Source organism: Myotis daubentonii, chromosome 15 (genome assembly GCF_963259705.1).
Source record: "Myotis daubentonii chromosome 15, mMyoDau2.1, whole genome shotgun sequence".
Lineage (NCBI taxonomy): Eukaryota > Metazoa > Chordata > Mammalia > Chiroptera > Vespertilionidae > Myotis > Myotis daubentonii.
Window position 1 is genome coordinate 765,971 of NC_081854.1, and position 14,238 is coordinate 780,208.

Consider the following 14,238-nt stretch of genomic DNA (forward strand, 5'->3'; position numbering starts at 1 on the left):
CCCAAACCAATATGCTCAATTAATATTTGACAAAGGAGGCAAGAACATACAATGGAGCCAAGATAGTCTCTTCAATAAATGGTGTTGGGAAAATTGGACGGATATATGCAAGAAAATGAAACTAGACCACCAACTTACACCATACACAAAAATAAACTCAAAGTGGATAAAGGACTTAAATGTACGACAGGAAACCATAAAAATTCTAGAAGAATCCAAAGGCAACAAAATCTCAGACATATGCCGAAGCAATTTCTTCACTGATACAGCTCCTAGGGCACTTGAAACTAAAGAGAAAATGAACAAATGGGACTACATCAAAATAAAAAGCTTCTGCACAGCAAAAGAAACCATCAACAAAACAACGAGAAAACCCACTGTGTGGGAAAACATATTTGCCAATGTCATATCTGATAAGGGCCTAATCTCCAAAATTTATAGGGAACTCATACAACTTAACAAAAGGAAGATGAACAATCCAATCAAAAAATGGGCAAAGGACCTAATTAGACACCTTTCAAAAGAGGACATTCAGAAAGCCAAGAGACATATGAAAACATGCTCAAAGTCACTAATCATCCCAGAGATGCAAATCAAAACAACAATGAGGTACCATCTCACACCTGTCAGACTGGCTATCATCAACAAATCAACAAACGACAAGTGCTGGAGAGGATGTGGAGAAAAAGGAACACTTGTGCACTGCTGGTGGGAATGCAGACTGGTGCAGCCACTATGGAAGACAGTATGGAGTTTCCTCAAAAAACTGAAAATGGAACTCCCATTTGACCCTGTGATCCCACTTCTAGGAATATATCCCAATAAACCAGAAACACCAATCAGAAAGGATATATGCACCCCTATGTTCATAGCAGCACAATTCACCATAGCTAAGATCTGGAAACAGCCTAAGTGCCCATCAGTAGATGAATGGATTAGAAAACTGTGGTACATCTACCCAATGCAATACTATGCTGCTCTAAAAAGGAAGGAACTCTTACCATTTGCAACAGCATGGATGGAACTGGAGAGCATTATGCTAAGTGAAATAAGCCAGTCAATGAAGGAAAAATACCACATGATCTCACTCATTCGTGGATAATAGAGACCATTATAAACTTTTGAACAATAATAGATACAGAGGCAGAGCTGCCTCAAACAGATTGTCAAACTGCAGCGGGAAGGCTGGGGAGGGTTGCGGGGCAGGAGGTAGGGGGTAAGAGATCAACCAAAGGACTTGTATGCATGCATATAAGCATAACCAATGGACATAGGACACTGGGGGATAGGGGAGGCTAGAGGACTGTCTAGGGCGGGGGGGGGCAGGGGGAATGGACACATATGTAATATCCTTTGTAATACTTTAGGCAATAAAAAATAAATAAAAGAAAAAAAAATAAATCCAAAAGCCGATGTCCCCGCCCAAAGGCTGTCATAGCAGCCTGAACAGATAAGACACGGCCCTTTACAGAAAAAAAAAACAACAAAAACCAAACAAACAAACAAACAAAAAAGGAAGATACACAATGGAGTAAAAAATGGGCAAAGGACCTAAATAAGATACTTTTTGAAAGAGGACATACAGAAGAGGCCAAGAGACATGAAAAAATGCTCAAAGTCACTAATCATCCAAGAGATGCAAATCAAAATGACAAGGAGGGATCATTTCATACCTGTCAGAATGGCTATCATCAACAAATCAACAAAAAACAAGTGCTGGCGAGGATGTGGAGAAAAAGGAACCCTCATGCACTGCTGGTGGGAATCCAGACTTGCACAGCCACGGGGGGAAAACAGTATGGAGTTTCCTCAAAGAATTTAAAATGGAAATTGCATTAAACCCAGTAGTCCCACTTCTAGGAATACATTCCAAAAAATCAGAAACATCAACGAGAAAGAATACAGTAGGTCCTTGGGTTACGTCTGAGATCTGTTCCTATGGTGTGATGTAATGAGACTTTCGCCATAAGTCAAAACCCACCTACATAAGCACCTACGTAACTCACATGCAGCTCATACACAGCAGTAATGAAGTGAAACAGTAAAAAAAAAAAATATTAAAAGAAATAATTCCTGACCTTTACTTGTGGTAAATAAATAATAAAAAACATAAAGCACATATGTACATATGTCGAGATGACGGAAATTTTTGTTTTATAAATAAACGGGAGATGGTGACGTAACCATGAAACGACCTATGTCAGACTCGACGTAACCTGAGGACTGTCTGTATACGCACCCCTATGTTCACAGCAGCACAATTTAAAATAGCTAAGATTTGGGCCCTGAGTGGTCTGGCTCAGTGGAGAGAGTGTCAGCCTGTGGATTGAAGGTTCCCAGGTTCGAATCCGGTCAAAGGCATGTACCTTGGTTGCGGGCGCATCCCCAGTGGGGGGTGTGCGGGGGGCAGCTGAATCGATGTTTCTTACTCTCTATCCCTCTCCCTTCCTCTCTGTAAAAAAACAATAAAATATCTTTAAAAATAAAACCAGCTAGGGCCCATGATTCCCTATACTGAGGTCATCTACAGCCCTGGCTGATGGGTCTCAATTGCTTGAGCATCAAGCAACTGAGAGGTTGCAGGCCTTGGTCCAGGTCAGGTCTCATGCCTGCAACCGATTGATCATCATTTCTCCCTCATGGATGTTTCTCTCTCTCTCTGTTTATATCTAAAATCAATAAAAGAGTATATTTTTAAAAGGACGCCTGCCCATTCCTGAACCACCTCACTCCTCACTCTGAGCCTTCACACATTCTGGTCCCTGTGTCTGGGAGGAACCCCCACCTCTCATTCCACTCGTTGCCAAAACCAGGGTCCACGTCATAAAGCCCCAGCCGTGGCCTCAGGACTCTGGGCTGAGTGTCCCCGGGGCCCAGGGCGGGAAGTGGGGCCGACGGCCCAGGACCCCACGACCTCAGAGGCCACCAGAGAGTGAGGCCCTGACAGGAGCCCCCCAGCCCCGTCCCCCAGCGGCTCTGCCCCCGCAGGAACCGGTGGGAACTCAAGGGCTGAGGGCCGGGCACCCACCGCAGGACCCAGGGGTTCCGGCTGCTCAGGGCCCTGGCCCCGCCCCGGGCGGGTGATGCCCGCCTCCCTCGGGGCTCACGGTCCCCCTTTATTCACAACCACCCCGGCCCCGGCGCCCTGAGCAGGAAGTGAACCTCCTCCCGGACCCGCCGCTCGGCCTCTCTGTCGCCTTTAGACACAAACCAGGCCTGGGTGCCCCCTCCCGGCTCTGCCCCCCACGGCCTCCCCCGGCGGCCCCGCAGCCCGTCGCCCTCCCACCCCTCACACCCCGGGTCCCCACGGGGACTCACTGCGCTGGACGCTACGCCCTGGGCTGCGAGACCCGCGCGGCGCCGGCCCCGAGGCTGGAGGGTCCGATGGGGTGAGGCCGAAGGGACTCTGCCGGCGGAGAGGAGTCGGGGAGGCTCGGGGACCCGAGTCTCGGGTGTTGGGGCTCAACCAGCCTCAGGCCCGCCCTGCGCAGCGGGGACCCTGCCTCCCCCGCCTCCTCCTTTGCGCCACCAACGCTCAGGAGCGCGCTGAGACCGGCAGGTCCGTTACCGGAAGCCACAACGTCTGCCCGGAAGACGATATCGGAAGACCCGCCCTAACGGAAACTGCAGGAACCCAAACGCGCCTACCTCAGCGGAAGCGGACGCAGTGCTTTCTGGGTGATGTAGTTTTCCCTCGCAGCCCTGGCTGTGACCTTGGGGAGTGAAGGTGACTTGGCGCTGCCAGTGGCGCTGGGGGGGAAGGAGTTGAGACCAGAGGCCGGGTTCACGGGGACAGACCGACAGGCCCCCCCAGGGGAGGGGGGATCGGGAGAGACCCCCAAAGAACATATGCACAGGGGAATGGGAGACATCTCAACACCATGGACTATAAAAATACACATTACATTTTATTAAAAATATACAATAGGGCTCAGCTGGGGCCTTCTCCCTGGGCCTGTCCTTCCTCCTCCTGCAGCTCAGGAGACCTGCCGCCCTCCACCTGCCCCTGCCGTTTGGACTGGGAGGCTGCTGCGTCTTCCGGGGTGAAGGCACCTGGCTTTCGCCACGCAGGGCACCTGCGCCCCCCACCTCCTCTTCCTTCCTTCCCTGTTGCTCGCCCACCTGCTGCTGGTCCGGGCACTTGCAGGAGGGTAGCTGGCGCCCCCTAGTGTCCTCACCCACATGACTCAGAATTCAGGGCTGAGTGTTTCTCCAAGGTCCCAGGTCCCAAGGTAAGAAGGGGCTGCACAGCCCCAGGACCCCAGGACCTCAGAGGCCACAGAGAGTGAGGCCCTGAAATCAGCCCCACAGCCCAGTCCCCTCAGCGGCTCTGCACCACCAGGAACCTTTGGGAACTAAAGGGCTGTTGAGGGCCTGGCACCCACCCCAGGACCCAGGGGCTCAGGCTGCTCAGGTCCCTGGCCCAGCCCCGGGTCCGGGTGTTGCCCACCTGCCTCGGGGCTCAGTCCAGTGCGCACCTGCCAGTGACCTCATCACCTACAGGGTCCTCCTTACCGCCCTCCTGCTGTCCTCTCCCTTCTAGACTGTTCTTCCTCTGAGCAGTTTTGGGCAAATGTCAGAACCCTGCCTCACACAATGTCCATCTACTAATCACAGCAAACGATGACCCCAGCTTCCTGTTAATGAAAGTAAAACTCCCCATGCACAACTTCACCTCTTGATGTCGCCTTCAGACACAAAAACAGGCCTGGGTTTTGCTGAACAATCCTGGCTCAGCCGCACCACCATGTCCTCACAGTGGCATTGTGTGTGACCCACAGCCCCTTTCGCCCACCAAAGGGCACATCACCCACGGACTGTTCTTCACACTGTGACCTGGGCTGCAGAACCAGACACGCGCCAGCACCGTCGGATGGAGGGTAAATGGGATGAGGCTGAGTTGAACCCTTTGAGGAGAGAGGAGTCTGGGAGGCACAGAGGCCTTCATCCCACCAGTGGGGGCTCCACAAGCCTGACACACCCTTCACAGCCGGGCTGCTGCCCATGAAGCCCCTTTCTGGTTGTACCCCAGTCCTGGACCCTCTGCCTCTATAAACACAATAAAAGGTCAAAATAACCACCACGTGGAAGATAACGCAAGTCCCGCCCAAACCAATAAGCACTGGGACCATGTGCCCCTGGGTTTTCATTGGCTAAACCCAGCCATCATTAGGCACATTGCCCTTTGGGGAATGTAATTTTCCAGGACCTTCACATGGCATGATGATACCAGGCACTGACCTTTGTAAATACTGTTGCTGCCGGCGGTGGCTGGGGGGGAACTGTGGCATTGGGAAATGAAAAAGTGAGGATTTCGGGTCTTGACTCAGGAATCTGGAGAGTATTGTCTGCAACTGTTCTCATGTTTAGAAATATTTCAGATTAAATGAAGCTCAGAATGCTCCTCAGGGTGAAATGCGTTCTATTATTCCTGAAGGCTACAGACCTAAATGGAGATATATATATATATATATATATATATATATATATATATTTAAATTGACTTTTAGAGAGGAAATGAGATGGAAACACTGATTGCCTGCCTCCTGCACCCCCGGCCCCCCCATGGCATCTAGCCAAGAAACTGGCTTCTGCCCTCAACAGGATACGAACAGGCAACCTTTCTGTGCATGAGATGACACTCACACAACAGCCCCACTCCAGTTGTCAGAGCTTTTATTTCTAACGTACAAATTTCACATTTTTACTAGAAACAGCCGGCTATGAGACAACATACACAATCCTATCCTATTCATTTAACAACAAAATTTGAGAAGATACAAAGACCAACAAGTCAACATTTCGTACAATATCTGCATATCTGCAGTCAGCACACATTGTGAAGCTATGGAGCTAAGTTACTCAATGTTACTACACCTGTCAGGCCCTGTATTCAATGCTTCACAAGAATTATATCATTTAATCCTCTCCACAACCTGACACGGCTTACCCATCTGTTTCCTGGAGAGGAAACCAGGCTCAGAGACTCCAGGTGAACTGCCTGATTATAGAGAAAATAAAAGGCAGGGCTGGAAGACAAACAGACAGGTATCTAATAACAGGGTTCTGTTGTGGCCCCTGAGCATAGAACTTTGGCTGAAGGAGTTCCCACAATCACCACCCTCAGATGGCATTTCTCCAGTGTGAACCCTCTGATGATGTGGGAGAGCAGCAGTTTGCCTGTATGATTTCCCAGCTCATTAGGCTTCTCTCCAAAGTGATCTCTGCGGTGTCGGATGAGGTTACAGCGTTTCCTGAATGACTTCCCACAATCAGGACACTGATAATGGCTTTAGTCCAGTGTGAATTCTCTTATGGTTAAAGTGATGGTGACTGGAGCAAAGTGATTCCCCACATTCACTACACTCATATGGCTTTGCACCAGTGTGCACTCTCCGGTGACTGTTGAGGTCACCCTTATGACTGAATGACTTCCCACAATCACCACACACTAGGGCTTTTCACCAGTGTGCACTCTCTGGTGACTGTTGAGGCCACCCTTTTGACTGAATGACTTCCCGCAATCACCACACACATAGGGATTTTAACCAGTGTGAGTTCTCCTGTGAATGTTGAGGTTATCCTTTTGACTGAATGACTTCCCACAATCAGCACACACATAGGGCTTTCCACCAGTGTGCACTCTCTGATGACTGTTGAGGCTACTCTTGTCACTGAATGACTTCCCACAATCACCACACACAAAGGGCATTCCACCAGTGTGAGTTCTCCTGTGACTGTTGAGGTTACACTTTTGACTGAATGACTTCCCACAATCAACACACACATAGGGCTTTTCACCAGTGTGCACTCTCTGGTGAATGTTGAGGCCACCCTTTTGACTGAATGACTTCCCACAATCACCACACACATAGGGCTTTTCACCAGTGTGCACTCTCTGGTGACTGTTGAGGCTACACTTTTCATTGAATGACTTCCCACAATCACCACATACATAGGACTTTTCAGCAGTGTGAGTTCTCCTATGATTGTTGAGATGACGCTTATAACTGAATGACTTCCCACAATCACCACACACATAGGGCTTTTCACCAGTGTGCACTCTCTGGTGACTGTTAAGGTTACACCTTTGGCTGAATGACTTCCCACAATCACCACACACATAGGGCTTTTCACAAGTGTGAATTCTTTGGTGACCGATGAGGCTACCCTTTTGTCTGAATGACTTCCCACAATCACCACACACATAGGGCTTTTCACCAGTGTGAATTCTCTGGTGATTGTTGAGTGCACACTTATACCTGAATGACTTCCCACAATCACCACACACATAGGGCATTTCACCAGTGTGAGTTCTCTGGTGAACGTTGAGGCCACACTTATGCCCGAATGATTTCCCACAATCACCACACAAATAGGGCTTTTCACCAGTGTGAACTCTCTTGTGTTGATTGAGGTTAAACCATCGCCTGAAGAACTTCCCACAATCAGTGCACTCATAGGGCTTTTCTCCAGTGTGAACACTTGTACGTTGATTGAGGTTAAATGTACGTGTGGAAACTTTCCCACTTTTGTTACCCTCATTATTGACTTCAGAGCAGATACGCTCATGTTGATCGACTTTCTCGCTGTTGCTATCAGTTTTTTTATGTCCACACCAATTGTGATGACTTTTTCCACCAACAAACTCCTGTGAAATCTCACTTTCACTGTGTAGCTCCCCAGTGTTGAGAGGGGCCTGCTGCTGGAGAAGCGCTGAGATGCCTGGGGAGACTTTCCCAACCTTTGTATTGGTTGAAGGCACCCAAGATTGGAAGCTACCCCTGGTCACAAACGAGGCCCTGTCCACAGTTTCTTTCCAGAGCTTCTCTCCACTGGGTTCCCCTTGCTGCTGGTGAGGGTTTGCACCGAAACAGAAGTCTCTCACACATGCGTCACTGAAGGCTTTCTGCTCAATGTCTGCTGCTTGTGACTCAGTCAGGTGCAGAAAAGCTTTGAACACAGAGAAACACCGCTTACACAGATGGGTCCTCTGGGTTGCTGGCTCTGTCTTAGAAGCCCTGACCTGTGACTCTCCTTGTTCAGATACGCTCTGCTCAGAACAGGCCTCCTCATCTGGTTCATGCCAACAACCTGCAAAGACAGGAATGCTGAGGTACTGAGTGTTGACTGGCATGAGAGGGGAAATCAAATTGCTAAAGTGTTTTGCACATAATCCATGGGTTCTGTGCAATGGTCTGAAAATAAGAGAGGTGCAGGAAGGATTAATGAGAGGCTGCTGTGAAGGTGTCATCCACCGAATATCACAACAAAGGGAAGTCCTCACCAGAAATATGACACAACACATGGCAAGCAGCTCATGGAAGAGAAACCAGATCTCCAGCTCAGTCTTCTGCTAACAGCACTCAGCAGGACTTGTTTGATGGTGACAGGGGCAAGCTGTGCAGGAGGTTGATTAGGTCTTATTCCAAGTAAATTCAATAAAGGGGTAGCTGCCGTCGAGGACTATTTAAGCACATACGTGCACCTCATAAGACATGTGCAGATTAATGTAGGAGATACTGGAGAGGCGAGCAGCTAGTACTGGCCCGGAGCATCACAGCTTGAACAGTGTTCAGGGAAGAGAATATTGGGAACAGTTGAAGGAGGGTCTTACAAGAATTGCTCATGATTCATGTCAGTAAAGACCATAATGTGGCACTGGCCGTCACAAAGTACCCTTAGCTAGAGGAAGGAGGGAGAAGCGGAAGCCATGCAGGTGGATCCAGTCACCCTCCCAGGAAGAGAAACTAAAAGCTGGGACCCAGTAAGCTCACTGCAAGGCTCCTGACTCCCAGACACTTGCTGCACCTTTCGAGGCAGTGGGTGTTAGCGAGGTTCCTAGAGACCTTATCTCAGGGGTCTCCCCAGAGCTCACCCCTGGCAGCCAAAACAGGAGAGTGGGAGAAATTAGCAGAGCCATTGTCTGGCTATGAGAGAGACAAAGCTACCTCTGGGTAGTATGTCTCAGCACTGCAGCTGATGCAATGGTATGAGCACACTCCACCATGACACGCTTCTTCAGCACACGAGGAAGTAGCAACGCCCGCCTGAATGAACTCCAAGAGCCACGTGCACAGTACCCCAGCATTTCAACTATTGGTCGTCTGTAGCAACGTGTCTCCCTCTAATTGGTCCCCTCATGCTATATATACCCCTGTAGGTCCACAATAAAATGGATCTGCGTCACTGAACCTGGTCTCCGGAGTCATGCATGCAGCCGCCCTAGTGTGTTGGGGCTCCGTCGTCCTCACCCCTGAGGGACCCCCTGCTTCAAAAGAAAGCTACCTTTGGAGAATAAAGGAAGAGAGGACATCACCTCAGCACACCAGGAGTGATTTGAAGGACTTACCTACAGATGAAACAAGTGCAAACACTTCCAGCATCACATCGCAGTACAGAAGTCTCTGAGCCTCATCAAGGAGCCCCCACTCCTCCTCAGAGAAGGCAACGGCCACGTCCTCAAAGTCCATATCCTGTCGTGATGGGGACAGTTCAGTCCATGATAAGGTTTTCTCCAAGGCTTTTATAGTCATCATGCCCCCCCGCCCCCCAACTATTTGCTCCCTCAACTCCACACACGAGGGACAGCAAGCCTTGGTCCCATGCAAGTCGCTGTCTTCTTATATTCCTACGGGTGCTGTGCCTTCCCACAGCAATAAAGGCAGTTGAGCAGAGGGAAGATACCTGAGCTCTGGGCCTCACATGTAGGCCACACTGTCCCTTGCCAATAAAGTGGGTGTCAAGAACATAGGACAGGGAGAGATGTGAGTGATTTCATGCTGCTCTTGTCAGGCAGTTTCCTTGTAGTCCCCCAGATGGTTCCTCAAAGACACCGAATACATGACATCACACTTCCCCCTTACACCCTCATTCCAGGGTGCTGAGGCCATCAGTTCTCACTACCTGTTGCACATAGTTCTTTAAAAATACTTCTCTCACACAGCTTACTTCCCAGGCATACAAATTCGAAGGTAACACAGATTTGCCTTGATGAGTATGAGTGGTTTCCTAATCACCTCCATTTCCAAAATTATTCACCATCTCCAAAACCTATTTCTCTCTCACCCTTCTGCTTTACCCATGCCAGAGGAGAGTTTCAAGCCCAGGTAACATGGCTGTATTGGTATGCTTCTCATTCCTATGGATCAGTGTGTCAGCCCTCAACAACAAAAGGCAGCTGCGTAGGTAAATGTCATCTAATTTCTGAACCAGGCATGTAGCAAAACAACACCCCTCTTTTCAGGCAATTACCCTAAAATTACCCATATTATATCACCAAGATGCCAGCAGACATGGGTTCACTCTTCATTTATTCTTTTCTTTACATATATTTTATTGATTTTTTACAGAGAGGAAGGGAGAGGGATAGAGAGTTAGAAACACTGATGAGAGAGAAACATCAATCAGCTGCCTCCTGCACATCTCTCACTGGGCATGCACCCGCAACCCAGGTACATGCCCCCGACCAGAATTGAACCTGGGACCCCTGAGTCTGCAGGCCGACGCTCTGTCCACTGAGCCAAACCGGTTTCGGCGACCATTTATTCTAAGGTCAATGTCAGGGCCGTGTGGCCATGAATTCACAATTCACACTCCCTCACCAGGGGCACATGACTCTTTCTGCCACACCTTGTTCACACTTGCACTCCTACAGCTCCAACCCCATAGGCATCTCCTTGGCCTCTTACTCATTACTCAGCAGCTGTGGTCCAGAGAATGCTTGCCAAATTCAAACAGGATCAAGTCCTGCCGAGACGCTGAGAGTCCTCACTCATAGAGGCAGTCTTGAGACCTTCTACGAAGGCCTCTCTCCATGACTCTATTTTCCTTCAACCTCAATTATTGAGAAACACAATCAGATCTCAGATTCCCAGAGCCCACCTCGCCTGGTGCTGCACTTGATGTCCCTTCAGCAGTCACAGCCAACATCTCTCCACTTACCCCTCACTCAACTCCAAGCCCCGATGGCTCTCTGCTCCAAGCCCAGTGAGTCTCACAGATGACCATTCAAGCCTCTAAGCTAATCCACAAGTCTGACTGCAACAGCCCAGGCCACACCAAGGGTCACAGCAAAAATCCCGGTGAGTGTTTAGAGAAGTAACTATGTACCGGCCTTAGTCTCATCCTGTGTGAATTACTCTTCAGCCTCCAATTCATCTCATGTCCACTCATCTTTTAAAGGCCTTGACCACTGCAAAGCCATTATCTCTCCTCAACACTTTACATGACCACTCTGTCCCTTCGTTGTGTTATGACACCCACCTCCCACATACACGGGCCCCAGCAGGAAACCAGTCCTCAGGCCCACACTGTCCCTGTGAGCTACCACTACCATTACCATCCTGACCATGATTCTCTGTATTAATGTGATCTATGGTCCTGGCTGGTTGTGTCAGTTGCTTGGGCATCAACCCACCACTGAGAGGTCACAGTTTCCAGCCCTGGGTCAGACACATGCTGGGGTTGAGTCCTGGATGCCCAATATGGGTTGTATATAAGCAAGCGAGCATTCTTTCTTGCTCATTGATGTTCGCTGTCTCTCTCCCCGCTTTCCTTTCTAAGCCAAATCAGTAAAAATACATACATATATATACACATACACACACATCCTCACCCCAGGGTATTTCTCCATTGATTGTAGAGAACGTGGGAGCCGGAATACAGAGTAAACATGGACGTGAGGGAAAGAGCAGATAGGTTGCCTCCTGCAGGACACCCCAGCAGGGCAGAAGCAGGGGAGGAGCCAGCACCCGTGGTTTGTGCCCTTGGCTGCAATCAAACCCGGGACAGGAGACAGTCAGGCTGATGCTCCCACATCTCACTGCACCGGTTCCTAAAACCAGGGTCCACATCCTGAAGCCCTTGTCCTGGCCTTAGGATTCTGGGCCGATTGTCTGTTCAAAGTCCCCGGTTCCGGGCCAGGAAGAGGGGCCGGAAGCCCCAGGACCCCACGACCTCAGAGGCCACCAGAGTGTGAGGCCCTGACATCAGCCCCACAGCCCTGTCCCCTCAGCGGCTCTGCCCCCGCAGGAACCGGAGGGAAACAAAGGGCTGAGGGCCGGACACCCACCCCAGGACCCAGGGGCTCAGGCCCGAGGTCACGTGACGCGAAGATGCCCCTCCCTCAGGGCTGGTCCTCAGGGCGCCCCCTGCTGGGCTGCTGTGCTCACAGCCCCTCCTCCGCCCTCACCGCTGTCCTCTCTCCTGGAGGCGGCTCATCCTCGGGGCGGTTGTGGGGACGTTCAGACCCGCATCTCAGGCCTCACCCTCCGCTGCTCACAACCACCCCGGCCCCGGCGCCCTGAGCAGGAAGTGAACCTCCTCCCGGACCCGCCGCTCGGCCTCTCCGTCGCCTTTAGACACAAACCAAGGCCGGGGTGCCCCCTCCCGGCTCAGCCCCCCACGGCCTCCCCCGGCGGCCCCGCAGCCCGTCGCCCTCCCTCCCCTCACACCCCGGGGCCCCACGAGGACTCACTGCGCTGGACGCTGCGCCCTGGGCGGCGGGACCCGCGCGGCGCCTGCCCCGAGGCTGGAGGGTCCGATGGGGTGACGCCGAAGGGACTCTGTCGGGGGAGAGGAGTCGGGGAGGCTCGGGGATCCCCGTCCCGGGTGTTGGGGGTCAATCGGCTTCAGAGTATCCTGCCCAGCGGGGACGCTGCCTCCACCGCCTCCTCCTACTCGCCACCAGAGCGAGGAAGCTTGTTAGTCTGTGAACCCACGTGAGTCGTCAAAATGGCTGACGGAAGCAGGACGCAGGAAGTTCCTCCCAAACCGGACGTGCAGCACCAAAACGCTCCTAAAAGCCTGAGGCATCTGTGCAATGCTTTCTGGGTAATGTAGTTTTAGCAACGACCCAGAGGAAGGCTCATCCCAGCCAACGACCTTGGTGAGTATTGGTGTTGAGGCCCCACACTGGGAGCTGGAGGACAAGATGGGCCTGGAGGTCGGCTTAACTGGTGACACTGACAGATCTCTGAGGGGAGGGAGGAGGCCTGGAATAGATCCATCAAAGAATATACATATTCAGGGGGAAATGGGAGACATCTGTAACACTATCAACAATAAAAAATATATATTTAAAAATATTTTTAAATACTATAGCCCAACTGGCGGGGCTCAGTGTTGGAGCATCGACCTATGAACCAGAGAGTCATGTTTCTATTCCTGGTCGGGGCACAGACATGGGTTGCAGGATCAATTCCCAGGGAGGGGAGGTCCAGGAAGCAGCCTACCAGTGATTCTTTCTCATCATTGATGTTTCTCTCTCTTTTTCTTCCTTCCTCTCTGAAATCAATTGAAAATATTTTTTGAATGTATGACTGACACAAATGGTACTTAAATCAAACTTTAAAATAGGTTTAAAATTTAAGGATCCCAATAATTTTACTGTGTTACTATGAAAGTTCTGGAGCATACTTGTTGCTACTGGATCCGTTTGTTGGAAATACAATACAATGATGTGCTACTGAAGTATCTTCTCATTTCGATGTTCAATGCTATCATTTTGGCAGTTTAAAACTGACCATGAAGAGAGTATTTATGCCAGGGAAATTGATAGATACTGCAAAGCTAGATTTCATTTAATGTATAATACATACTTAGACTTAAATAAGAGTGGTTCCGAATGCTGTCAATGCACATTAAATGTATAAGTATATAAGTGGGCTTCAGTTGTACATAGCATTAAAAATGAGTAAAACAGCCGAAACCGGTTTGGCTCAGTGGATAGAGCGTCGGCCTGCGGACTGAAAGGTCCCAGGTTCGATTCCGGTCAAGGGCATGTACCTGGGTTGCGGGCACATCCCCAGTGGGGGATGTGCAGGAGGCGGCTGGTCGATGTTTCTCTCTCATCGATGTTTCTGACTTTCTATCTCTCTTCCTTCCTCTCTGTAAAAAATCAATAAAATATATTAAAAAAAGAAAAAGAAAATATTTAAAAAAAAAACACTGAGTAAAACAATTTTCCTTCCAGGATTCAAAACCAATGCTTCCATATGGCAGGGGAGTCACTTGAGTGACTGGGGAATGAGGGAAATTTGAGCAGATGTCTTAGATGCTGCACGGTTCTCCTTCAGTTAAAATAATAAATTTATTTAAACAACTTTAAAAAGATTCTCAGCAGGCATTTTAACAAATGAGATAAAGACAGTGCAAATAAATGTATGAAAAAAGGTTCACCATAAACAATTCTTAGGTAGATGGAATTAAAATGAGAGCTAGTTAACGTTATGTGCA

General features: G+C 49.8%; 3 protein-coding genes across 12 annotated transcripts in view; all 3 read right to left on the reverse strand.

Moving 5' to 3' along the window:
* LOC132216457 (zinc finger protein 551-like) overlaps positions 1-14,238 on the reverse strand; it is a 98,577-nt gene that overhangs the window by 44,250 nt on the left and 40,089 nt on the right. Inside the window, exons 1-3 of one of the 7 annotated variants that reach the window (XM_059665668.1) lie at positions 11,618-11,850; positions 9,353-9,476; positions 7,974-8,094 (exon numbers count right to left, since the gene is read on the reverse strand). The exons of 3 other annotated variants lie outside the window; for them this stretch is intronic. In XM_059665668.1, coding sequence (XP_059521651.1) covers positions 7,974-8,094; positions 9,353-9,476; positions 11,618-11,635 — 263 coding nt within the window. In that variant the 5' untranslated portion in view covers positions 11,636-11,850. Of the gene's footprint in view, positions 1-7,973; positions 8,095-9,352; positions 9,477-11,350; positions 11,368-11,617; positions 11,851-14,238 lie in introns of those variants that run through there. 3 more of the 7 variants (XM_059665673.1, XM_059665674.1, XM_059665667.1) reach the window with 3 other exon arrangements.
* The window catches only part of LOC132216454 (zinc finger protein 501-like), a 135,015-nt gene that overhangs the window by 28,523 nt on the left and 92,254 nt on the right, over positions 1-14,238 (reverse strand). The window lies entirely within an intron of this gene.
* Positions 1-14,238, reverse strand: part of LOC132216453 (zinc finger protein OZF-like) — a 49,628-nt gene that overhangs the window by 28,523 nt on the left and 6,867 nt on the right. The gene's annotated exons all lie outside the window — the stretch shown is intronic.